The following is a 27,479-nucleotide window of genomic DNA, read 5'->3' as shown; positions in this document are numbered from 1 at the left end:
GTGGTTCTCAACTGGTGTGTCACTACCCCAAATTGGGTCTCAGGTCTCTTCTGATTTACATTACTAAATGTAAACAATAAGACGCTAACTTAATGGTTGTGCAATAAATGGGCCAGTAGGCAATAAATAGAAGAAAACACTTCCTATATCTTATTTGACATCAAAGCATGGTTGTCCGATCAAACTTTACATTATACTGGTGAAAAATAATTTGTCAATTGGTGATATAACTAGTAATAATACAATATTTGGCCCTGTTTTCCTATTCAGCATGTGTCATGTTATTAATTTAGCATATTGCAGTTCATGGTAATATGGATTAATTTCAATGTTTGACATTAAAGACTTTTTTTGTTTTGTTACTTTTGTACGATAAAGAATGTTGGTATTGTGTTGGGTTACCAATTGATGTCCAATGTAAAATCTAGGTCCCAATGCAAAACTAGCTGAGAACCACTGGGATTGTTTTTTTATAGTACTTAGATTGCACATGTGCACATGTATTGTAATGCTATACTATTGTAACTAAAACTAAAGTTCCCTCCTTCCTCCCTGCAGACCACCACTCTTGATAAGGAGAGGCAGGTTCTCCGACGAGGATGCCACCAGAATGTGAGTGCAGCTCCCTGGACTACCCAGCCAACCTGTAGCCTCCACATCCCAGCCTTTACACCCCATCTGTGCCCTGATCTGCCACCCACTGGGCTTCCCACTCCAGCCCTTACCCCCGATCCATGCCCCTCCACCACTACCACCACGCCCGAGTCTGAAGACTTTTCTGCCTGCTCCACGGAGACTGTTCGCTCCCTCTACTCTCCTTTTTAGAAAGGAAAGGGGGCAAGTGCATTAAATAAGGAGAAGGTTTATGATGATTTGGAATGTGGCGGAGTGGACTGATAAACTGAACCATTTTGTAATGGGATCACAAAAAGGTGCAGGGAAATGATGACCGTATGTCAATAAGGGGGGTTCTTATTTATGGTCATTAGAACTTTTTCATTTATTTAGACATGGTGGATACATTTGAATTTTTTTCTTCATGTGAAATATTTTCTGTTTCTGTTGAAGCACTTTAGAAATGTACTGTTTTCTGGGTCCATAACTCTGCTGTACAAAGGCAAACTGCTGTAGCGACACCAACACAGAAACCGAATAATGCAAATGAAAAATGGTTTCACAGTTGTTAGATTGTTCACTCTAACCCTAACCCTAAAATAACCACAACTAAGCCTAACCCTAATGTTCTCTTTAGATCTGAGCCTAATATGTCACAGGACAGATTCTGTTAAAATATACTTTGATGCTGATAAAGCACCATATACATTTTTCTGGGTCCAGTATTCTGCCATACAATGGCAAAACGCAGTAACTACAGCAATACATAAACTGTTGTTTTATTAACCCTAATTATTCTACCTCACCTTCTTAATTCCCAAGCCAAGTCCACACCTAAATAGCATGAGGAAATGGGAAGGACATCAGTTACACCAGAGACCATGGTTTGGGGTTTGATATTTTAAAGCTGTTTTAGGTGAAATGGTTAGGAATGATCATGTTAAATGAAGATTGTATATATATATATATATATATATATATATATATATATATATATATTTTTTTTTTATGATTTTTTTGCCTTCATCCAACCTAACTCTAACCCTACCCCTAATCTAATGCTAACTCTAACATTTTCTCTGACTCTGAGCCAAACTTGTCTGTCACAGGACATATTATAGGATAAAAGACCCATGTTTGGTTATAACTTGATTTTGACAAAATGTGTAGTTAATGCATTTTGCCTTTGCACTGCAGGATTGTTTTTAGGTTCCAGAAGGACACTGTAAGGACGCTTAACTAGTAAATAGCTAAGTCAGCCCTGGTTATTGGTATCCTGTATCCCTGACTAGTGTTCCCAAAACTTTTCTAAGCAGACTGAAAACACTTGACCCAGCATACTGATACCTCTTCAGAGATAAACTTATATCTGGAATATCTTCCCTTTGTGGTCACAGTACTGGACACAGAACTCGTTCATACATGAGATGGGGACCTTTTTTGTAATCAGTGTAAATAATATTATTTCAATTATTTTGATATTGACAATATATTTATTTATCTTAACTAGACAATGTAACAGTCACATTTAACCATTCTATTGTTTTTATGTATGTGGAGCATAAGCACAAATGCATTGTGGGAAAGACATAAGCAACATTCCTTAATACAGGGTCAGCACTTGGAATACAAATGCCAACTTGAATTTCACAGTGAACAGTTCAGGATGATTTATTCCATTTCATTATTAAAGGTCAGTTCAGTTCAAATGTTGGAGATGTGGTATTAGTTGCAGGAAGCCAAGAGTTGGTTTGAGTGTCTTCAGTAAAGTGCAGTTAAAGGTGTACTAGTACCTCATAGCCCTGCTTACTGTGTCATTGTATTCTCTCATTAGTGCATGGAATACAGAGTGTCTCTCAACACATTATAATTTGAGAAATTGTCTTATTAAAAAAAACATATATATATATATATATATATATTACAACCTGCATTTTTGTGGTAATCCTTGACCAGTTTACCTAAGCAATCTATTACTTTTAATTCCCTTTTTACATTTCTCCTGGTCCAGAATCTCTTGTGATCATCTGCCAACATCACTCTCCACTAGGGGTAGTGGATTACACATTCTCCAGTTGGGATTTAATTCAGGGCAGACTTTAGCCATGTTTATTCCAAGTATAACAAATAGAGCGGTCAATCGTTTAAAATTTTTGAATGAATTTCATAAAATGCAATAACATTTTTAGAATTAATAGATTTATAAAGGCTTTTCTAAGTATGTGTTAAAGTACACATGCCTCAGATGCTTCTGGAGAGTCTCACTTGAGTAGGGTTGTCATAATAAACAGTTTTTAAGTCACTGTGTCAAGTTAAACATAGTTTGAAAAACACGTCTCGAGACACCTGCATTCAGAACTGCGCTCCATCCAGCAGTATTTCAATGCAAGAAAGCGTCCTCATCTAGTGGTGTCACGAGTTTGGTTTGACCTCTGTACAGCTGTATGTTGCCTGCATAGCTGGAGTTTCACTTACTGCCCCCTGCTGAATACAGGTTGTACATCTAGCTTGAAATGGTAGAACACAGCAAATATTTTTGCTTACCCATTTGTTCCAGCAGCAAAAGAAAATCCACTATTGCATTTCCTCATCTTTTCACAAGATGAAAAATTCGAGAGCAGTGAATTATGGCAGTCAGAAGAGAGAAAGTTGCCAAATTTAAGGTCAATCCCTCACCTCAGCAGCTCTATTAGAAACTGTGCTGTGTAAACTTTTCCCCCCAGGGTAATCTAACAAAGCAGTTTTTTACATTTACACAATTATATATATATATATATATATATATATATATATATATATATATATATATATATATATATACATATATATATAGACACACGACACACACACACACAGAGAGAGAGAGAGAGAAGTTCTTTATGTTTGGTGTAGCAAATTGCTAAAAATTACAAAAAATGAATATAATTATTAATATTGATTAATTAAATAGCACAATAAGACAACTGGAGCAACTAGTCAGAAATGAGTAAGTAATCCTCTAAGAAGAATAATAACCATCAATATATTACCCTTTTTTAAACCAACATCTGTGATCTGCCATGCTAACAGTGACTAAATACTTCCACTCAAATTGAACGAACTCATGAGGTTGACAACCTCTATTCATGACACTGTGAAGAATGAAGAGTACCTCAAAAAGATGTTTTGGTTTATTTTATTGTAAATACGACAAAAAGGAAACAATTTTATTTTACAGTTATTGATCTATATATTGGCATGAATTCATATTTAAACATTTTTGAGAGACACCTGTGAGATAGTCTGGCTTGTTCAAGTTTCAGCAAATGCATGAGACAGTAGGTGGGGACTGAATTTAAAAATTACATTTGAATCAAAATAAATCCTCCTTTATTTACTTCCTGCCAATACACTATGCCTCTCCTCTCCACAAACAAAATGAAAATAAAAATAAATTAAAATAATTATATGCAATTATCATGATCAGACACACCGTGCATAAGAAACGAACAAAAGATTTTTAAGCAAATGTACAAATCATATCAAATATACAGTACTGACCACTCGCCTACAAGGAGACAGCCCTGCACATTATGAATGCTCTGCTGTCTCACAAATATATTCACATCCACGGCCAATGACAAGGCAAATAAACACATTCTTTGCATAATTTATTATACTTCATTTATGAACTTCAAGCTCCCAGCTGACAATTAATAACACCTCAAATGTAGTAAACAACAACTTTGAAGTATTCTGTGTTTTACCTGTGATTGAAAAATGTCTTTTTACTCTCACTTTTTTTTTTCTCCAAAGAGGATGATGAAAATAAAGGTCTCAGTTTTTGTATATCCGCATTCCAAATATCTCTTATTCCACATATTAAACAGAGTTTCAGCAGTCACTATTGGCTTCAAGGATATTGCTTACTGTGGCTGTGGTTGTACAACATAATCCTCACATATGATTATAATATTAATTCATTAAATACAACAAACATTAATGCACAAATTATACAAAGGAGAATGGGCCTAAAGTTTGATAAAAAAAATGGAAAAAAAAACTAATAGATAGATAAGTTATGGGATGTCACTGGTGCAAAGTGTTTGATACAAAAAACATTAACATTAATAATTTTTTCTCATAAATATCAAATGTGTGTGTGAGTGAAGCGTGTGAGGGTTTCTTTTTTTTGTTGCTTTTTTTTCTCCTCTTTGTTTTTTTATGGCCCGCATACATGCCTGGCTTTCCTAATCGTCACATTATTTACATATATGACAAAACAATGACCAAATATACAAAGAGGAAAGAGAAGCTTGTTTCCTGTGTGATAGTTCACTTCCTCCCTGTAAATCAGCAGGCCTTCATCTATAATCATTGAAAGCGTAATCATTTCATTGGAACTACACAATATCTTACAGCAAGTCATTAATAAATTAAAGGTGATGGGATCTTCCGTAATTTAGAGCGAACGGGAAGTATGATTTTTATCCCCTCGTAGTAAAGCACAGCAAAGCTGCAGTTGGTATTTACAAAGATTAAGTTCACGGCTGCGTCTCAATCCCCATCCAGACCCCCCTAAACCCCTCCAAAAATCTGTTTTGTTGCCGTTTTATCTCAAAGCCTCTTCTGTTTGGGTACAGTCCATCCAGTACAGCTGTCCTCCTGATCCTGTTCGAGTATGATGATCTTTGCAGACAAAAGGACTTTAGGCAACTCATCATAGTAAGTGGGGAGTGAAGGACAAGCCTAAAGGTCTACGTTACATTAGAGATATCTCTTGTGGCCCACCGTCAACTGTCTAGCAGGAAATGACCTCGACCATCTAGCTTCTTTAACTGTGGGGGCTTTCTTTGTTCTGTCTCAGTATCTGTTCTGATGTTCGTAATGCCACCGATTGAAATCAATGTTAAACGCCACAATGCTGCCCGATGCCATTCCAGTGATCAAAGTCCTGAAAACATATAGACATTTAAATAATTCAAGAGAAAAATTATATATGTAAAGGATAAGGCATGCTCAATTGGTCATTATTGCTAAATAAACCTCTTCATCAGGACTGGCTGACTGTATATTATCATACTTATAGTGTGATGATAAATCATAATGCATTCATTAATCATAAAAATGCAGCATAAATCAGTTTCCTTGTACAGTTTAGCAGTTATACTACAACAATATTTGAACACATAATGCCATCTTTAACCAATAAGAATCAAGTATTTCAGAGAGCCGTTATAATAAATCTAAATATACTGTATATTAATGTAAATTACTGCCAAAAACGTTAACTGCAGAAGGTTTTTTTGATTTTGTCCACGAATACTGTTGATGAAAACATGACGGTGAAAAATACCTTCTGTAAAATATTAAAAATGCAATACGACAGTTTGGGCAAAAACTGTAATTGAGGCCCACCCAAAAGTAATTTCCTAGCTACACTCTTGCTGTCATAACAGTCATCATACTTCTATGTAATTTTTTGCCTTTTTATTATTTATAGGACAGTTAAGAGGACAAGAAATTATAAGGAATGAGATCAGATTACAACGCAAGTCAGATATACACTTGTGTCGCCGCATATGAGCACCATATCTTAATAGGTCAGAGTGTTCAAGTGTGCTCACCTCTGGTCGTGGGACAGGTCCATAGCCCTGATACCAGCATCGCAACCCGGGTAAATATACAACTGCTTAAAGTCACAGGCTTGCCACACTTCAACAACACCATTATCACCTCCTGATACCAGATTCTGTCCATCGCTGCTCAAAAGAATGGCCTGGTGGATGCATAAAGAGAGAATGAGATAAATCCAGTGAATATGTATTACGTATACTTGAAAATGTCTCGTATGTCTCCTCTTACACGTGTGGAGTCATTAATCTCCATCTGTGCCAGCAGTTTTCCATTAATGCTGAAGTTACAGAACTGTCCTCTCTCATAGTAGATGATACAGTGGCCCTCACTGGACACAGAGATCAGACGAGGCTGGACACAGTTCTCGGGGCCCTCCAGCGCCCGGAGTAAATCACCTGTGATGGTGTGCACCAAACATGGGCCCTCTGTAAAACAAGACAAAAGCAATAAAAATTCACAATTTTGTCCAGTGTTGAAAAAACGACTAAAAAAGTAGCACACTACAATATACTTATTATGAAAATATGTAATCAGATTACTGTTAACTTCACCGACAATGCAATCACATTTCTAATAACTTTACTTTTAAGTTACTTTCCAAAACATTTTATAGAAAACTTTGTTCTTTCGCTCAAAGAATTCAAATTAATGTCTCTAATTCCTCCTTGTACATTGAAGTACACATGTCATACACACAGCACCACACGTTTTTCCCTTACGATGACTCATTATTGGGTGCATGCCCCTTCAGCTATCACAGAAACGCAAAAAGATGTACATATTAACATAATTAATGTTGTAAACGTCTTCTGGATGAATTGCTTTTTTTTTTTTAAACATGTATAACCCAAGAAATGAACTTAATTAATTAATTGAAATCCAGAAACTGAAATATGATTACAAGAATTTAAAGGAATTGTTCACCCAAAAATGAAAATTCTCCCATAATTTACTCACCATCAGGCCATCCCAGATGTGTGACTTGCAAGTGAATGGGTGGCAAAAATTTTAAGGTCCAAAAATCACAAAAACAGCATAAAAGTGATCCATACAACTCCAATGGTTTAATCCATGTCTTCTGAAGAGAAACAGATATATACTGTATTTAAATCACTTTTGTTTTTACTATAAATTCTCCTCCATGCTCAGTCAATATCCACTTTCACTTTCAAACTCTTCTTCTTGAGTTTTTGTTGATTCACATTCTTCATGCAAATACAGACTAGGCAGGGAGAACAATTTCTTGCAAAAAAGACATATCACTTCTGAAGATATGGATTAAAACACGGATTGAGTCATCTGGATTACTTTTATGATGCCTTTATGTGCTTTCTGGAGCATCAACATTTTTGCACCCATTCACTTGCATTGTATGGTTTAATCCACACAGAACTGAAATGTTCTTCTAAAAATCATAATTTGTGTTCTGCAGAAGAAAGCAAGTCAAACACATCTGGGATGGTATGAGGTTGAGCAATGATGAGAGAATTTCCATTTTTGGGTGAACTATCCCTTTATGTAATGTTTTATACTTTACAGTATATTTCATACTAATCAAATTACATGCAAAAATGATACTTGCATATTAAAATAAGCAGTGACATTTTTGCTTTGTTTTGTGTGTTAATTTACATTTATATATTTACGTTTATATTTGAATTCTGATCGAATACCAGCGATCTAGGGTTTAGGATATCTCATCAAAACCAATACATTACTAAATGAGAAAAGAAAATTTCCAATCTGTAACACAATGGAAAAGCATGTCCTCTCAGGCTGACCTTTGGCTCCACTGATGACAAGTCCCAGTTCAGCACATACTGACACACACACCACTTCATGGTCATGGCCTGTCAGAACCGCTCTAGGTGCTGGGTAATCACCTACAACAAAAAAATGATAGGTTCTGATACACCATATTTTCACAAAAATCATAGTAATAATTTAACAGTAAAATGCACAGAACATTATGTTCTGCAAGATAAATGTCTGGAATTTTGTCAAAGCAATGCTCAGCAGTTAAAGAAGTAACTCATTTGCATTTGTGTACTCACTGTTGTTGGGATTGTCTCCGATGATGTGATGTCGTCCGCTCCAGTACCACAGCAGAAGAGTAGCGTCTCGTGAGCCGGAGACAATGTAGCAATCCCCCCCGATGTAGGACTCGGATCGAGCAAGACAAGTCACCACATCCCAGTGACCAAACACGATCTGAGTAAGTTTACCTTAATGCAAAGAGACATACATCACATTGACTATTAAACAGAAAAATTATAAAAATTCATTTTTGTATTAGACAGTGGAAGGCTCTTATGTATAATACAACATAAAATTTATGTAAAATCATTTTGAACCAACACCAAAAGACATGCACCTGTCTCAGTGGAGTAAACACGAAAACTCTTGTCCCAGAAACCACATGCCAGGATGTAGCGGTTGTCTGCTGTCACCACAAAGCAGTGCGTGTTGATCTGAATGCTTTGATCCACCAAATCTGTGATCTGCCTTTTACTAATGCCAGAGTTATTTGCTGGAAAGATAGTCAGACTGTCAGTACAGGTGTTAAAACAGTAAAATATCAGCTTTGATTCCAAAGAGATTCAAGTTAAACTTAAAGGGATAGTTCCCCCAAAAATGAAAATTCTTTCATAATTTACTCACCCTCATGCCATCCCAGATGTGTATGGCTTTCTTTCCTCTGCAGAACTCAAACAAAGATTTTTAGAAAATATCTCAGCTCTGTAGGTCCATACAATGCAAGTGAATGGTGACCAAAATGTTGAGGCTCCAAAAATGAAGGTCACATAAAGGTAATCCATAAAACTCCAGTGGTTCAATCCATGTCTTCTGAAGTGATCCAATCAGTTTGGAACAGACCAAAATGTAACTCCTTTTTCCCTGAAAATCTTGCCATTGCAATCTCTAGGCATAGTCATGATTTCAAGCTTGATTACAATTCCTAGTGATTGATGTATGCGCAGGGCGCTAGGAAGTGGAATCGAGCTCGAAATCATGATCACAAAGGAGACTGCTGATGTCAAGATTTATAGTGAAAAACGTGCTATATTTTGGTCTGTTCTCACCCAAAACTGATTCAAATCGCTTCTGAAGACAAAGATTAAACCATTGGAAAGCTGCCTTTATGTGCTTTTTGGAGCTTCAAAGTTTTGGTCATAATTCACTTGGTATGGAAATTCTTCTAAAAATCTTCATTTGTGTTCTGCAGAAGAAAGTCATACACATCTGGGATGGCATGAGGGTGAGTAAATTATATACAAATTGTAATTTTTGGGTGAACTATTCCTTTAAGACTGATTACAGAAGTAATTTTAGGAGTAACAAGTTGAATATCAAAGGTCTTATGAAATGAATCTATACTGTTTTGATGTATTTCCTATTGAAGCAGGAAGTTGGGGTGGGACATATTGAGTTGCTTTTTCCTTAAAAAAACGTTCCAGTGGCCATTAGTTTGTCACAGCCATGAATCATGATTTGCTCCCTGCTATATATATATATATATATATATATATCACTAAAAGTTAATAAAAGAACACTTATTCTTTATTAAATTTTTTTTTTTTCAGATTTTAGAAGAGTAAAGTTATCAAAACTATGGAATAACATAAATTGAACTATGGGAATTATGTTGTGACTAAACAAAATCTAAAATAAATTAAAACTGTGTTAGATTTTAGCATCTTCAAAGTGGTCACCCTTAGCCTAGATTTTGCAGAAATGTACTCTTGACATTTTCTAAACTAACTTCTTGAGGTATCAGCCTGGGATGATTTTTAAACAGTGTTGAAGGAGTTCCCATCTATATTGAACACTTATTGGCTGTTTTTCTTTATTATTTGGTCCAAGTCATCAATTTCAAAAACTTAAAGCTTTATAATGAAATAAATTAATATGGTGGCACAATTATATTTTTTGTCAACAAAACCAATTTCAAACATTTAAGCATATGCCAAAAGATTTTTAATATCATGAGAAACATTTCAGTCAAATGTTTCCAAACTTGTTTCAGGTCTTTCCAGAGATGTTCGATTGGGTTCAAGGCCAGGCTCTGGCTGGGCCACTAAAAGACATTCACAGAGTTGTCCCTAAGCCTCTCTTGTGTTGTCCTGGCTGTGTACTTTGGGTCAGAGGCTCGGAGCAAATGCTGCAGGAGATAAACACGCATCGCCAGAAAAGGCTTGTGGCCAGATAGGTCCAGGGAAGGGGGTTCAAAGAGGGGTAGTCTCCGATGCAATGCTTACAGTAGATGGCGGTAATGCACTATTTTTAGCTTGCGAACCGCCATTAAAAAATAAATAAGATGACAACTCTCTCGTGCTGTATTTGTTGTTGTGTGTGGTGCAGCGAGCTCATCTCAACAGAACTGGTGACACATTGGTAGTGCGGTTTCTAAAAATGTATTCAATAACTCACATGATGATATCTGATGAAACAGCATATGAACGCACACAACCCGACTGTTGCCAATGCCGACTGGATTTTAAATTATTGTCGTATATGCGGAGCCTGAAGTCCTGATTTAAAGCATTTTAGCATAAGGCTGCAATATAACAAAATATAAAAAGATAAAGGGGTCTGAATACTTTCTGAATGTACTGTATATATAGCAAATATATCAAGTTAATTTTGTTGATTGGATGGCCTCAAATCTAACAGACATAGACTAAAAGCCAATAAACTCCTCTTTTGATTTCATGGGATTTTTAAGTGCCTTAATCAATCATATGATCTGTTGCTCACATGATCTCATGAACTCACCAATCAGAGAGTCCATCTCAATAGGGAGATGATGAGCCTGTTCTAATGAATATCCCGGAGCACCTCTGAGACCTAGACAAAACATACAAGTAATTGTAAATAAACTCAAACCAAACAATAATAAAAGTCCTTAGGAGACCTCAAATTTTTATAAACTGTTATGTCTGAGAAAATTGCAGATTGCCTTTGTTCAATTTACTGCATCATACAACAAATGTGCTGTTTCTCACCGACAGTGTTGTGCCAGCGGTTGACGGCGAACAGTCGGCTGCATGTGACGGTGACTGCAGCAGGAATGCTAAGGTGAGGGAGCGTGTTGGCTGCAATATGCGTGACGGGAGAGTTGGAGGGGAATTTTAGCACCATGATCACATCTTGCTGCATCTGATCCTTAAACATCAGAGGACTCTGCGGAAGGAAACACTGATGAGCAGAAAGAGAAAAGGACGAAGAGGAAGGGAGGAATAAGACAAAAGGACAGGGAGGTAAGGAGAGAGAAATGGAGAAAGGAAGGGAAAAAGGGAATTAGAAAGGTAAATTACAATGGAGCAAACAAGGTGAACAGAACAGGTTAGGAATCAGGGATGAGGTTTAGGTTGGTTTGGACTGTCGGGAGGAGGGCAGGGGTTTGGCTGATGTGTGTAACATCCTATCCTAAATGCTGTTAATAGCTAGTTCATATTAACTAAATACAGCTTTATTAAAAAGTGTTTTGTGTCATGTCACACTAGGTAGCTCCAATCTCACTGGTCCAACATCCTGCTTCTCATAGTTTTATATTAAACGTGAAAAAATATACGATTGGCTGTGATTATGTGAGGATAGTGAAATTACGCTTGAAAGTTGATGTGTTGCAACTATCTCACAGTTCACGTGTCGCAACTAGGAAACAGTTATATTAATCTATGTACTGTAAATGGGATGCAATAAAGACATATCAAGATAAAGTACATATAAATCTAATTACACAAGATCAATATAAAAGAGATCTAATATAGATATAAATAGATTAGATGTTATAAAGATCTTAATAAAAGTGGTGTCCTATAAGGTTTTGAAAGTGAGGTTTAATAAAAATGTTGAATGGCATAAAGAGATTTGCCTCACCAGGTGCATGGCGGAGCTGCGTGGAGGGTGAGGCTCTATGAGCAGCTGTGATGGGGCCTGTCCAAATGACTGAATCTGAGCCTCCATTGACTACCAGGATAAAGAAAGAGAGAGAGAGAGAGAGAGAGAGAGAGAGAGAGAGAGAGAGAGAGAGAGAGAGAGAGAGAGAGAGAGAGAGAGAGAGAGAGAGAGAGAGACAAAGCAAGCTGTTACTGTACATCTACGGATACAATGCTGTTCCAGGACCAGGAACAACAAACTATGTTGATCCAAATACTTGGGTAAATCGTGTAGTGAATCATAGGCCATAAACATACTCCTCACAATTATGCAAATGTACTGTAGACGAGAACACTTCTGTGCTTCCTTGCATTCTAAAGTGCAACAGTGTCTGCTCATTTATTTTTCCCCATTTGCTTTTTTCCCCATAGGGATTTCATACAGTCCTTCATAAAAGAGTTCTGAGACATGAAACATACCAGCTCTGAGGTAAATTACAATATTTTAAACTGATTTGATGCAAAAAAGTATGTGAGAATCAGACAAAAAGACAAAAAATGTCTTTAATAAGTGAATTAACTACAATCCTATCAAGCTCTGTGAATTATGTAACTGAATTAAAAATAATAAAACAATTTAAACTATTGATTTTAGGGGTCCTTGGTAGCTCCGTGGTAAAGACACTGGCTACCACCACTGGAGTTCGAATCCCAGGGCGTGCTGAGTGACTCCAGCCGGGTCTCCGAAGCAACCAAATTGGCCTTGTTGCTAGAGAGGGTAGTCTCACACGGGGTAACCTCCTCGTGATCACTATAATGTGTGGTTAGCTCTTGGTGGGCCGCGTGGATGGCGAGCCTCCACATGCGCTATATCCAAGGGGTAACGCACTTAACAAGCCACGTGATAAGATGAGCGGGTTGACGGTCTCAGACACTGAGGCAGCTGAGATTCGTCCTCCGCCACCCGGATTGAGGTGTCACTACATCACCACGAGGACTTAAGAGCACATTAGGAATTGGGTATTCCAAATTGGGAGAAATAGGGGAGACCGATTTTTGGATTTTTACTTCCAGAACTGACTGTTACGCTTTATTGTGGTGGTAACAATCCTATTGAAAGGTAACTAGCTATAAAAATGTTGACAGTTTAACTAACCTAAACCAACTTGTTCAGAAAGATTGCTTTTCAAACTATTGCTCCATCATGACAGTTGTTGGCCTTCTTCTTCTTTATATCATGGTTGGCAAACCAGCTAAAGGTGCATTACTCCCACCAACTGAACAGGAGTGTGCAACATCGAGGAAACTGAAACAATTTTAAAATAAATAAATAAATAAATAGAGATGAAAGCTAAATTCTGTTATAAGTTTCTTTAAGATATTCCAACAATGCATCATATACTATGTACTGACCAGATGAATATTGCAAAAGAGTTTGTAGTGATATTTTGATATTCTAGTGACCTGAAAGAGAAAAACGACCATAGAAGAAGATAGTTTATGCTAATGCCCGCTCTAGCACCTTATTCTCAGTCTTTTTATATTCCTTTGAGCACTTCCATACCTCTCTGAGCTGAGGGTCGGTGATGGTGTCCAGGTTAATGGAGCCCTCGTAGGAGAGGTAATGGAAAACATTGAGTGCCCTAATGGCCTCTGGTCCTCTCTGCTTATAGCCGAAGATGAGATCGATCCACTGGTGCAACTGACAGGACACAAATTCACTCTCCAGTGCCTGACACACCAGAGGACGACAAAGTTAATAGGAGGAAAATCAGGGGTTCAAAAATAAATTACTGGCCATATTCAGTCTTTTATTCTCCACAAATTAGAGTACTCCATTTAATGAACTGGCCTCGTCTGACTTTGACTCTTGACACATTAAGAAAAGTGGCCAAATTGGGCTATCAATTCAAATAACTGTTTTAATTGCAAACTAATGTGGCACTAAACAAAGGTGCTTAGACATAAAAACAAAATCACTCACCATCCTGTTGATGCGAACAAAGTCCTCTGGTTTTTTGGCCCAGACTGGTAGGTCCACATCACACACGGCTGTTCTGTCCTCTCTTACCCCCAAGTCATATCCACTGCTGTTCATAAACATCTCAGGGAGGTAGTAGAACTCAGGGATCAACTCCTGTTATACAAACAAAAACTTCTTGACTTCAAAATGTTGGATAAAAATCAATACTGTTTGATCTCGATGCACAAGTTGTTGAAAACTCACCCTAACGTCAGATGTGTCCCTCTGGCAGCTTCGCCAAGAGCGTGCAATACTGGAAAATGTTCGATCAGGATGGTCAAACATGTTGTTATTACAATTCAAGAAAAATGTAGTGAAGGGTTCCTGTTATATTGAGAAAGACACAAAACACTGGATATAACTGATTGCCCATTTCATATTCCCCTCTTCAAAGAACATTTCTAAGAATAAGCTATAGCAAACACAACTTCAATATTTTTTTTTACTAAAGTCTAGTATATGGCACTAAAATCACATATTACAAATAAACTTCGAAAATGTTAAAATCCAAAAAATGTTTCAGGTCATGTCACTTTTTAACAGAGTGCAGATATGTTGAATTGTAACTGAGAAGGAATTGAATATAAGACTATAGCGAAGACTCACTATCCTGACGAGCCAGAATAGAGTGGACGCTGCAGTGGAATAGAGTGATGAGTAATGGTGGGGCGGAGTTCCGTCATCATCCCATGTCTCATAGCGCTCGGCATAGAACACAGCTCGCTTTGGATTCAGGGCTCCAATTGGCTGCATTAAACAGAAGCGAGATAAAGTAATGCTGGTTATTAGATTACTACCCAAATAACAAAATCATCTATTTTAAAAAAGCTATAGCAATAAAAATCAAATCCAGTCAACAGTTTTTTTTAATCAATGGTTAATAATCATGTGCTTAAAATATATGTGAAACGGTGATATAAATACAGTACTATTCTGATCAGTTCAGTAAACATTATCATTTAGTGTGTACAATGGATCTATGTGGTGTTTTTTTTTTTAATTCAAGTTCTTGATGCACTTAAAAAACTGACTTAAGTATCTCTAGATGAATTAGTTATGCTACATAAAGACTAGAGAAAAAACCTATTATAGTAATTCCTGATCCACCAGGAGAATGGTTTTCAGCTGGTGTGGCATACCTTTGAGAGATCCCTGAAATTCCCTGGCAATGTGAGGTCTAGGTCCTCAGTGTCATAGTTCGTGAGGACCCAGGGGAAGATGGGATACTGGTTCAGATCATTATAGGTCCTCCCTAAAAAAAAATACAAACACACAATTGAGCATGAGCATGTTGTTTGTACATGGACACTCTACACAGATCTTCAGTATACTGACTGTTTTACATTGCAAACTGCTAATATATATAGAAAAGAATAGGCATCTAAACACACCAGCAATTGTGTTGAGGAACATCAGGTACTCAAAGTTTGAGATTTCCCTCCGTTGCCATCTCTGTGTCATGTTAGAAGACTTAAAGAGCTGCCTTGACGTTGCAAGAGAGATCCGTCTTTAAAAGGAATGGAAAAGTTTAAACAAGGACAATCCATTTATCATTGGCTGATAATAAGAGTTCTATTAAATACCAGTTTATTAGTGGAAATCAGATTTTTCGGATCAGAGAAACACTACAGATCAAAGAACTACTACAACAACTACTTAACATGCTTACTCTGAAATGACAGCTGATCTCAAGTCAGAGAGTCAATGCCAAAGCCATTACCTTGCCTGAGGGAGGCCATAGCTGGTGCCAACACCCACCCGAGGTAAACTGTACACAACCTTCTTTACTGTGGCTTGATCTGGGAAGTTGAACATGACAGATGCTGTGGAGGGGATAAGTAAAAAATAACATAATTTAAAAACATATTATCCTAAAATTGTCATTGCTTTTTTGTTTGTTTTTTTGCGTGTTGGGGTCTTACTCCTATTGGCCATGAACACCTCCAATCCAGTGTTCTGGAGCAGGTAACGTCGGGAAAAAACTGCTCTGATCTCGCTGAACATCCATTTCCCATGCAGACCCTCAGTGTACGCCAACACCTAACAAATACACGTGCAAAGAGTTTACACATTTATTTAAAACTCCAACAAGGGAACTGTAAGCAATGGCAACAAGGATGATTCTGGAACTGACCCTTCGCTAAGTTCCATTCCCCTTAGTTACGGTTGCTCGCTCTGATAAGCTCGGAATGAATTGGAATGAATGGGAGATTGTCATGGACGGCATGTTTTTTGGTGAAATATTATCATAAGCGGAGTGGATAATATTTTTACATTGGCTGGAATGCTGTTTTTTTGCAGCATTTTTTGTCAAATAAATTGTAAAATTACAAAGTTAATTTATTAAAAACTGTGGAGACTGTGAAACAGAATCAAGGCAAACGATTATTACAGTCACTTGAATAGAGACAATCTTCATTTAATAGCAATTACACAACTAATAACATTAGCGTAAATGAACAGATCTGTTTATAAAGTCTTATAACACACATTTTGATACTGTGAACGGTTTATGTTATGTTGTTGTGCGTCACTTTTATTATGACTTGTATCAACATATAAATTAATTAATGTTCAGTTATTATCTTAAAATTACCTTGGAGTAAATGTAGGTGTTCTTGCATTAGTTATATGTTAATTTGGGAACGAGGGCTGACAAAGTATAATCCATAACATGCTCTTCTCTGGATTTATTTAAAGATTATATAAAAAAGGACGAAAAACACTGCGAGTATCCTCTCTGGGTAACTCGTGTCACTCTTACAAATGACCTGGCAAAAACGTGTTTGACGGACTTTTTTTTATTATGACAAAATCCTGCTTAAAAGTACTCCCACACATTACTTCCACAGACATTGTCATTGGAAAATAGCAAACACACGTCAGAGTAATGGCGGCAGTGCAACAGTTGCTAAAACAGAATCGGTCAGAATAAATTTTAAGGCGAAGTTTAGCAAAGGGTCAATTCCGAGTGGATATCATTCACTGTTTAGGAGTCAACTGACTATCAATACAATTGACACACATTTAAAATGTTGAGTAGAATCAGAGTATTTATTACTCCTGGAGTGACATCAGGCGAGGTGCATACCTTTGCATCGATCTTTTTGAAAGTTGGATCATCTTCATCCACCTCGAAATAGATTTCTGTTGTGGTGATTGACAACGTCCCCCTAGCGACGATCACAGGAGCGACAAGCTGGGCCGGCGTGCTCAAAACCACTGGACCTGTAAGAAACCATGCCACAGATTGAGAGAATTTGCCTTTAAAAGCTCTGGCTCAAAGGATTAATGGAAATCATGAGATTATTTTTTGATTTAATAATATCTTTAGGATTCAAGACCTACAAAGTTCAGGAGATTGAAACATCTCTTTGAACATAAAAAGTTTTTGAGTCACGATCTTGTAAGTACATTAAAATGAATGCATCTGAGTAGGGAAGCATTTTGGAAAACCAAAACATTGAGGATAAAAAGCTTATCAGTTTAATTTAATAATGATTACATTAGTATAACATGTTAAACACAGTCAGCGGCTCATTACGATAATGAATAAGTGGCTACTTAGATAAATGTTGATTGGTTAATTAAGTGATACAGACATTCAATGTCAAAATCAGTTGTAGCACTTAAGCTCATAATCACACTCTTATGCAGATTCAGATGAGAGCTGCATCAATAGGCAGGGGGTGGGAACTGGTTTGGACTAAAACACTAATTAGCATACTCGTTTACTGAAGGACCGAACTTGCCTCTTGAGATAAATACTCTCGGACGAAAAGCCACTAGGAATAAAGTACAGTTGCATACAGTACATTAACACATGCATAAACAATGCATCAAAGAACTACCACATTTTAAAGAGCACACAAATGGTTTCTACATTAACAGCCAGGACGGCGCTACTGGTAGAAGTTGCCATTTGGGTCACTTACAATGGGATTTAAAAGACGCCGGTTGTGAATGGGTTAAAACAGGCTAATACAGCAAGTGCACCAGAGAAGCGAAATACCTGCAAGGTTGTCGATCTCTTTTTCCTGCAGCAGACTGACGGTATCATCGTCTCCTTCCAGCATGAGTTCTGTCTCAGGGTTTTGACTGACCACCGAATGGCTACGGAATGAATTCTTTGACTTCAACCCCTCTTCTTCCTCGGTGCCTGCTATTGCAAAAAATACAATTACGACTCTACACCGTATCTGCTATTTTTTTTTTTTTTTTTAGTTAGTACATATTCTCCACAATTATGAAAAGAATGTACATACAAATTAATCTGCAAAAAAATAACTAGGGCTGTCAATAGATACATTTTTCAAATGGCCAACTAATTAATCACAAATAATCGTGTATATGAATACGTGCAGAGAAGGGCCCCCAAATAATAATTAAATATACATTTATTAATTCATATAAATATGATATACATTATACATAATATAATTTAGACAATTCAAATGCACTACATTATAGTGGCAGATGAGTGAAGCCACTATATGATGAGACAATGCAAAAAGTGGCTTTAGAAGGCTACTTCTGTGTTTTACTGCAAGAATACATTCTCCTCTCGTGCTGTCGCTAATATCAAGCAATACAATAATTAATCGTGAATTAACGTGTTAATTGACAGCCCTTAAAGTAACACAATAATAATTTAAATAAATACACAAAATAAAACAGAAAAGAAAAAGATAGGAAAGCAATAATAAAAAAATATATATATATCAAATATAATATTACCAGTATTTGTTTTTTAATTAGCATGAATTCTTAAGAAAGATTCCTACCGTTCAATTTTTTTTACATTAAAAATTTACAATAAAACATAATATATAAAGTGTGGAAAAAAGTCACTTTAAAATAAAGTTTCTTAGTATATGATAAAAGATTAATTTGGGCACTGTAAATCAGTTTGAGGTGTAATGTTTGCAGCTGACCATATTCCTCTAGGGGTTTGAGTGACACGTCTGAGTGGGTGGAGCCAAAGGCATTGCGTACGAATCTCCGCCTCCTGCGCAGGTCATCCTCCCAGTAGTCCAAACGCCAGAAATCATGCAGTTGACTAAGGAAAAGAAAGCAGATAGATTGTTGAAACCAAGGCATCTTAGACCAGAATTATCATGATGGTATTGATATAGTGTTAATAAAGCAATAAACCACAGAGGTATGTAGATTACATTGTTGCCATGGAGTTGAAAAAGTGAGATGTTAGAAACAGAAACAGTTTCTCACTTTAAATTTAATAAATAAGTAGATTCTTTTAGTTGCAATTGTGAGAGTACCTCTGTGACATGGTGCCCCACGCTCCATGCTTATTGGTCAGAATGTTGAGGATCTTCTGCTTCAGCTGGTTTGCGGTCACATGATCTCTGTGCTTGGCGGCACTGATCAGGTGGTCACACATTTTTTCTTCCTCCCTTCTGTCTGCAGCGTACTGCGCACAGTTTGACTACAGAAAAAAGGCGAAGGGAAGTTAAACAATAACCACATCATACATGACATGCAGATCCAGAGAGACAGACAAACCGACCTCAAACTCTGCATGTTTATGTACGTCCTCTGCTCTCTGCCTGTTGAGGATAAATTCGGCTTCATTGGCGACTCGGACAATGTGATCCTTCATGGCGTGACACAGAAGTCTGAAATAAACAAACCTCACCATTACTTATAAGACATCATTCTTATAGTAACAAAATCCTGGCAATGATTACTTTAAGCGGTGTTCATACAGAGTGAGTTGTGGGGCCCATTAGCATGTTATCATACTAAATGGACGTCTTTTGTGTTTTTAGATGCTGAGTCAAGTCAAAAAGAACTTCATCTTGTTGAGACACCTGTGATCTGTTCTATTCATTCCACTGCATCTAGCTTTTTTAGCACAAGAATGTGTGCAGTCTGAATGACCCATTAGGGGCGGCTGTGGCTCAGGTGGTAGAGAGGGACGGCGGTTCGATTCCCGGCCCACGCGACTCCACATGCTGAAGTGTCCTTGGGCAAGACACTGAACCTCAAGTTGCTCCCAATGGCAGGCTAGTGCCTTGCATGGCAGCTCTACCGCCATTGGTGTATGAGTGTGAATGGGACACAGTGTAAAGTGCTTTGGTAACCTCTAAGGTTAAAAAAGGCTATATAAGTGCAGACCAATTTCATTATGAACATCTCCTAATATATTGCACCCATCTCATGAAAAAGCTGTATGAAAGAAACATTTATTCAGTATGACATAGTTCAAATCTTGAAGGGTTTTGGTCTGAACCTGCTGGAAAGACAGCGGAGTAGGATTATAGATGGGTATTAATGAGTATGTTTTTACCTCCCCTCATTAATGAGCTCGATGAAAGCAAGCCCTGCATTCTTCTGTATGGAGTTCTGCCACTCCTGAAACAACAGCAAAAGAAAATCACTATAGCACTAAAAATCAAACAATTCATTCCGGTCCTCAAAGAGTGCTGACATTTTCTATAACAGCAATAGAAATCTTCAATGTTGTTATTTAGAACAACACAACAAAAAGACAGTATTTCACAGCAAAATTGTCTTTTTCAGTTTGGATGGTATCACCACTTAATGTGGTTGCTGAAGGGATGCACTGCTGATCTTTCTGATTGGCTCTTTGCCACATAAGCGAGGGTGATTATTGAGGGAGAGAGACAGAATGCACTTAGCATCATCTGCAGATGCTTCTAGAAGGACACATCACAGACAGCTCCCATTACCTTCTACTTCCTGCCAATCAATATTTAGGGTACATTTTCATCCCCTGAGCCACTAATGGAGGCCCAGAGCTTCAGTAATACTATATGTGCTGACTGGAATCAGAGGGAGGAGGAGAGAGGAGGAACAGAGGGCATCAAACACTGGATGGGACACTGCTACATCCCAAAACTACTGGTGGGGACTGGTGGAGATTATTGACATTTACAAAGGGAAAGGACTTTATTTGGGGTTCAGTGAGGTTTAGTTGGGTTCTAGTACAAGATACTGACATTCGGATGTAACGGGATGGCTGTTCATTCTTTTTCAGGAGGGTTGTTTAGTGGTAAAAGAAGTGGCTACTTCATGGTTGAAACAAATTTCAACTCTAGTGGACCAAGATTAGAGCTCAGAAAATATGGTGCACATAAACAGATTTTCTTGGAGCAGTGTCTTCTAAAAGGTAAGTTAATATTCTTCTCTAAAAAGTGTAAATGATTTCAGATACCTTTGATTAATTCCACTTAACTGTAGTTGACACATAATGTGAACAACATCAAGGTTTTAGGGTAATTTATATGAATGTATAAGGGAAAGTTTACATGTTAGGTCTTATAACTGGAAACCATTTCTTATAAGTTTTTCACCATTTTTATATATTTTTTTCCCTTCACTTGTTTATTTTAAATAGTCCCTCTTTGCGAAAAATGTATTCAATTTAGTCTCTCAAGGAAATGGCAAAGGAAGCTTAGAAATATACCTTCTGGTTATGTTATGAAGGAAGGACGAAAAGTGGGGTGTGCAGAAGTGAGAAAGTAGGAATATAAAATGTGTGTATTTGTCATATGTGGCGAGGTAGTATGTGGGAGAGGGAAAAGGGTAGGGAGGAATTATTTCCGTTGATACTTGGTCTTTATCCAGGGGTTTCTAGAGAGGAATTGAGTAGGGGAGCAAAACTATGCCAAATTAGGCACTGGAGGGCCGGCTGACGCAGTCTCGCAGCTCGCTCCTCACATAGCTCTCCTACTTAATCTGTTGGGGGATTGGGATAGACATTTGAGGGTGGTAGGTGTAGTCTGATAGCTTGTCTTTTCAAATGGAGAAGAGGCCTTGGATGTAGGGTAGGACTGCTCATGGGGGGTGGTATCGCATACTGACTGTATGGTGTAAAGGAGGAAGGTCTTGATGGGGATGCAAGAAAATAGAAGCATTGGAAAAGATCCAGTGTCCAGCTGCTGGGGGTGGCAGGGAGATGTTCCTGACCGCTGCCACACCACCAGGAGATATTCCGGGATGAATGGGGCAAAATATCTGTGATGGGTGGCTCCAGGCTGATGACACCGTAGCTGGATGACAATAATGCCCAGCAGGGTTAGACAAGTACCTTTGCATCTGATTAGGCCATTAAAAAAACATTAGTAATAATTTTTTTCAAGTAAAAAGTGAAATGCTGTAAAAGCGTTTTAGATGGACCAGACTGAAAGATAATTGACAACATCAATTTCCCAAAAGTATTTCATGTCAATTTTACACATATACATTTTTATGAAACCAACGGGAATGCTTTCAGAAGCTTAAAAATTCAGTTAAGAGCAATTGTTGGAAGCTAAGGAGAGTTGTTCACAATTTAGCAGTGATGCTTCGGTAACACCACTGGTCTGCTGCATACTGAAGGGTGGGTCTGAAATCTAATCCTGTTACCACCACTTCATAAAGACCTGCAAGGGAGGCTCAAGAGACTGAAGAAATGTTGCAACATTGCGGCACTGGCTTTTCCCATGATTTGAAGGTGTTGGAATGTAGTTTCAATGCTTTTTATTGTATTTGCCGTTTATGAACCTTGAAATATGAATGTAGCCTCAGCTGCATCAATTATGTAGAGGAAAGAAAAGAGTGAACATTGGTGGCTCCATCTTTATTCAATTTGCTAAAGGTTTGAAGGAAAAGGGTAAAAAAAAAAACAGCAAAGTCTAAATTAATTACAGTATATATATATATAGAGAGAGAGAAACCTCACCTGTGAGCACAACAGCATTACAAGCTCCACTACTGATGTGCTGGACTTCATACACACTAAACCTGTAGCGATGCATCGACAGAAAACATATTTTAGCATAAACCTGTCTAATAGATATGAATAAAAACACATACATTAGCCTATGATAAAATTACCCAACTTACTTATGAAATTAAGGTTGAATTTTTTAAGAGAATCAACCCTATTCTCTAATTAACACATAAAATTCTGCTTTAATTAAACAACAAAAATAATCACACAAACATTAAACTGTGAGGAACTCGAGACAAGGTGAGAGCACAGACATTAAAGCCTTACAGGACACAGCGTAGGGAGATAAAGGGAGAGTGACAAAGAGAATTCAAGAAGAAGGGTGAAGAGAGGAAGGAAGGAAATATTAGGAGAGGAAAGACGGTCGTGAACAATAAGCAAATGTGAATCGTACTAAAACTAGATTTTCACTGATTCGGGATAGTCACCAAAAAATGTGAATACTGTCATTGAATACTTTTTTTTTATCCATATACTAAAGTGAATAGTGACTGGGGCTGTCAGCTCCCTAACCATTGTGCCCAACTTCTTTTGAGTTCCATAAAAGAGTCATACTTGTACAAGTACAGTACAAATGGGTGAATAAATGATTACAGAATTGTCATTTTTGGGTGATTTTTGGGTGAACAAGCCTTTTGAAACACTTTCTCTGCATGCAATAATTCCTTCTGTTCCTTTCTGTATTTTTCAATCGTCGGTTAATCCTAAACATCTCTCCTGTTCTCATACCTGCTCTGGGTCCATGCACTTGCACAAGTGTGTTATGAGGCAGCCAGTGGACACACACACACAGCAGACAGTGAGGGACTCCACAGAGACACCAGGTAGAGAGGAAAAGGAGCACTATACAGCACCTGTACCTTCTATGAGCAACTCCTGCCCATGACTGCCCAGCAGAGTCCGCGAAAGGAATGGTGCGAAATCCACAAAGATCTCCCTCAGCAAGGGGGCCACCTTCTCCAGAGCCCGCTCAAGTTTAGTGGTGATACTACGAGTCCGAAAAAGAATCAGACAGAGAGAGAGAAAAGAAAGTACAGTCAGCATTGAAGTCCCAAAACAACATACCAGCTTCAAAAGCACAGTTCCTTTTCAACACCAGTTGGACAGAATGTAACAAGTTCTATGGCATTACTGCTGGATTAAAGACATCCTATAGGAATGTAACCACAGGGAGGCAGAGAAAGAGCAAATGCTTACAAATCACATCACCTCTATGTGCCACTGCGCTTGGCTACAAGCTTTGTTAACCCGCGCCAAGACTAAACTGGATGCAAACAAGACCAGACTAGGGTGAACGTGAAAGGTTTGATTGGGAATCCAGTGTGATGAAAAGAAGGAATGAGTTTATGAGAGTTGATGTCTCTACTGTTGTTATCTAGAAAAAAGTAAGCAAGCAGGTTTGATTCTGTCTTGTTGTGTTCACTACATTTGTTTTAATTTTCTTTTATTTGCGTATTTAATTTAGTAATGTCTATGTTACAAAAATTAGCCGATGACTGTGACACATGTCCTAACCAGGTGCAACAAGTTTCCAACATCAATACATTTTTCCATAAACACTGAGGGAAAATTGAGCATTGCAAAAAATAAAAATAAAATAAAATAAATAAATAAATAAATAAATATATATATATATATATATATATATATATATTTTTATGTGTTGAAAGCATAAAATATATTGCACACATTTATTATTCTTAAACGTTATCCATCTTTTTCAATTTCTCATATTATTATTTTTTATCTTCTTTTTCTAAATTTAGCTGATTTAAGTTGACTAGTTTAGCTTTGTCCAACTCGTGATTAAGTTGTAAACGTTGTTATTCCGTTATGCCATGAATACAGCATAAATACATAGCCATGTGGAGCAGAACGCTTTCAATTGATTTCTGTCTTTTCAAAAAATACTCTAAATACTCAGCTGATACAAGTGTACTTTATATATTTTTGACTAGTAAAAACTGCTCAACTTTGTTGAAGGCATCATTATTGTAATTCCGATATCATGTGAATGCAGCATAAATACACGCTATGTGGTGCAGAATGTTATCTGTTGCTTTCTTGCTTTTTCCAATATTTTTCAAAAATATATCTATCTGGGGCAGGGTTTTGGACCAATGAAATTTTATTTTGGGCACGGCTATCCAGTGTGACGCAACGAAAAGTGAAAACAAGCAAACGAAAAAATATGTCATCACACATAGCTTGTTGCAGCTTATTTAGGACAAAACTCAAATGTGCTATATTTGGACATGTGAAACTTTACTGCATCATTCCTGCTTAGGACACAATGTAAATATGACAGAACAGACAGAATCAAATCTGGCAGAACTGTTAAGAATGAAAGCAGCAGCGGTGGTGGTGTGGCTTGCCAGCTAGAAAACTTACAACCACCAGCAGAGAAACAAGAATGACATAGGAAAAAAGAGGAGAAGGGTATGTTAAGCTGGTAGCACTGGGTTAGGGGGGCCAGTTCAAGCTTCCTTGCCTAAGAAACTGTCCTGCATCTCTGGGGGCTGTTTGGAATCCTGTCAGCGAACTAAAGGATTTGAGTTCTGGAGGCGTCAGCCTGGTTCGCAGTGGACACTGGTCCACTTCACAAAAGGCACTGCAATACAAATGGGCACAAACAGACAGTAATGACTGTACAGGTATTTACTGGAGCATTATAGTGTGATATAAACCCTGTATATTTCTCTGTGTCAAATTATGGATTATTATTAAGCCCCAAAGCTTCAATACATGCATAGAGACACAAAGAGAAACAAACAAAAAGAATAAATGAATTCTGTTGTATGCAATCATAAAATAGAAGCACCCATTTATCCATAGCAGGAAATGGACCATTTATTAACAGTACCTCAAAGTGGATCTTATGCGTCTAGAAGGAAACTTGTTACTGTGGTGTGTGATGGTTACAAAGACAGATAGATAGATAGACAGATAGATAGATACAGCAAAGGATGGGGAAGATCCAGATGTTAGAGGTATAGAAGAGGTAGAAATGGATTATAGAAAGCCATTGGAGGGATGCTGCAAAGAGGGAAATAGCAAAGGAAGTGAGGTCAGAATGGATGATTTTGGATTTCAAGCTTGTGGATAATAAGATGGAAAAATGAAAGAAGAACAGATGGATAAATTGAGCAGATGATATGAAACATGAATATGTGTACCTCATGTTTTCCACTGTATCTTCAGGCATAGGTGCAACAGTTTGCACCGCTGGGAGGCTTTTACTTGTGGCACCGTTCACAAAGCTGGATGAGGAGGAGGAGGAGGAAGAGGCGGAGTCAGTGGCACCTGTGAAACATAACAGGAAGACACTTTAGAACAGAGTACAAAAGGGGTCGTTCAGATCAAACCCATTCCTGCGCAAAAAAAAGTTGTAACAAATGCAACAGAATGCAGGTGTCTCGAGAATAAATTTTTGTAATTCAATTCCTGCCTCTTAAATGTGTATGCACATCAAAATAAATGCAAGTCTGACCTGTTGTGTTGATCATGCTTTTAGGCGTTGCTGTGGCAGCAGCAAAGATATTGGGTGTGCTTCCTGATGAGGGCACTCCACTAGTGGTGGGTGTACCTACTGTGTTCACAGCCAGGCTTCCAGGAGGAGGCTTCTTAACAGGCACTACAACACTCCTTTGAGTACACAAACAAATTTCTTGACTAACAGTATATAAAAAAATGTCTCTATATACTGTACATCCAAAATCAAACCCATGTATACACCCCAACTCAAATCTTTATATAATATACCTAGAATTTAAACCATTTATATATGCCCAAATTAAAGCCTGAAAACCTTTATAAATAACCCGAATCAAACCCTTTACATACCCAAATACAAACCATTTTATATAACTGAAATCAATCAAGCTTTTATATCCCATATAAATCCCTTATGCATACCCTAAATATTTATGATATTTATGAACACACTCTTATACAGTAAACAAAAACCTATTTAACCCAAATAAACCTTTATATCTATCCTAAACCAAACCCCATATATACCCCAAACAAACCCTTATATATACCCTAAACAAAAACCCTATTTAACCCAAATAAACCTTTATATCTACCCTAAACCAAACCCCTATATATACCCCAAACAAACCCTTATATATATACCTAAACAAAAACCCTATTTAACCCAAACAAATCTTTATATATATCCTAAACAAAAGCCCAATATAATGTATACCCTAAATAAAGCTCCTATATATCTATATATATATTCCAAAACAAACCCAAATCAGGCCCTTATTTGCCAAATAATAACCCTTTTATACCCCTAGATCTAACTCAAATGTACATCAAAAATCAGTTCCATTACTATCTGGATCCATGGTGTTGTCAAACTAATTCAGCCCACCCAGGGTGAAAAAGGAGAGTCTGATAAAATATTCACCTATCCTGATAAATTATTAACACTTAAGGAGCTCATGAAAGATGAACAGGATAATCTTATGTATATTTAATTCATCAGGTTCACTTAATTGGGAAGAACAAAGGGGATTGATGTTCAGAGGGGCTTTAGTTTTTATTGTGGCGCTCCACTGGATCCCACACAGTCAGT

At 37.4% G+C, this 27,479-nt stretch overlaps 2 protein-coding genes across 7 annotated transcripts in view; one reads left to right on the top strand and one right to left on the bottom strand.

Annotated features, from left to right (window-relative positions):
• The window catches only part of LOC127636008 (serine/threonine-protein kinase DCLK1-like), a 51,588-nt gene extending 48,241 nt beyond the window's left edge, over positions 1-3,347 (top strand). For all 4 annotated transcript variants that reach the window (XM_052116354.1, XM_052116358.1, XM_052116353.1 and 1 more), the window contains one exon: positions 559-3,347. In XM_052116354.1, coding sequence (XP_051972314.1) covers positions 559-616 — 58 coding nt within the window. In that variant the 3' untranslated portion in view covers positions 617-3,347. The remainder of the gene's footprint in view (positions 1-558) is intronic.
• A 170-nt stretch (positions 3,348-3,517) lies between these two features.
• LOC127635912 (neurobeachin-like) overlaps positions 3,518-27,479 on the bottom strand; it is a 148,053-nt gene continuing 124,091 nt past the window's right edge. Inside the window, exons 32-60 of one of the 3 annotated variants that reach the window (XM_052116203.1) lie at positions 26,385-26,539; positions 26,071-26,197; positions 25,386-25,505; positions 23,749-23,882; positions 22,844-22,905; positions 20,447-20,511; positions 19,664-19,772; positions 19,416-19,582; positions 19,071-19,195; positions 18,149-18,295; positions 17,889-17,921; positions 17,228-17,364; positions 16,059-16,176; positions 15,857-15,959; positions 15,528-15,643; positions 15,276-15,388; positions 14,743-14,883; positions 14,341-14,460; positions 14,098-14,250; positions 13,678-13,845; positions 12,115-12,204; positions 11,238-11,430; positions 11,008-11,079; positions 8,606-8,761; positions 8,286-8,456; positions 8,013-8,114; positions 6,460-6,656; positions 6,222-6,373; positions 3,518-5,548 (exon numbers count right to left, since the gene is read on the bottom strand). In XM_052116203.1, coding sequence (XP_051972163.1) covers positions 5,458-5,548; positions 6,222-6,373; positions 6,460-6,656; positions 8,013-8,114; positions 8,286-8,456; positions 8,606-8,761; positions 11,008-11,079; positions 11,238-11,430; positions 12,115-12,204; positions 13,678-13,845; positions 14,098-14,250; positions 14,341-14,460; positions 14,743-14,883; positions 15,276-15,388; positions 15,528-15,643; positions 15,857-15,959; positions 16,059-16,176; positions 17,228-17,364; positions 17,889-17,921; positions 18,149-18,295; positions 19,071-19,195; positions 19,416-19,582; positions 19,664-19,772; positions 20,447-20,511; positions 22,844-22,905; positions 23,749-23,882; positions 25,386-25,505; positions 26,071-26,197; positions 26,385-26,539 — 3,637 coding nt within the window. In that variant the 3' untranslated portion in view covers positions 3,518-5,457. The remainder of the gene's footprint in view (positions 5,549-6,221; positions 6,374-6,459; positions 6,657-8,012; positions 8,115-8,285; positions 8,457-8,605; positions 8,762-11,007; positions 11,080-11,237; positions 11,431-12,114; positions 12,205-13,677; positions 13,846-14,097; positions 14,251-14,340; positions 14,461-14,742; positions 14,884-15,275; positions 15,389-15,527; positions 15,644-15,856; positions 15,960-16,058; positions 16,177-17,227; positions 17,365-17,888; positions 17,922-18,148; positions 18,296-19,070; positions 19,196-19,415; positions 19,583-19,663; positions 19,773-20,446; positions 20,512-22,843; positions 22,906-23,748; positions 23,883-25,385; positions 25,506-26,070; positions 26,198-26,384; positions 26,540-27,479) is intronic. The other 2 variants (XM_052116201.1, XM_052116204.1) reach the window with 2 other exon arrangements.

This window comes from Xyrauchen texanus, chromosome 43 (assembly GCF_025860055.1).
Source record: "Xyrauchen texanus isolate HMW12.3.18 chromosome 43, RBS_HiC_50CHRs, whole genome shotgun sequence".
NCBI lineage: Eukaryota > Metazoa > Chordata > Actinopteri > Cypriniformes > Catostomidae > Xyrauchen > Xyrauchen texanus.
Note: the sequence above shows the minus strand (reverse complement) of the source record. Positions and strands in the feature narration are given on the sequence as shown.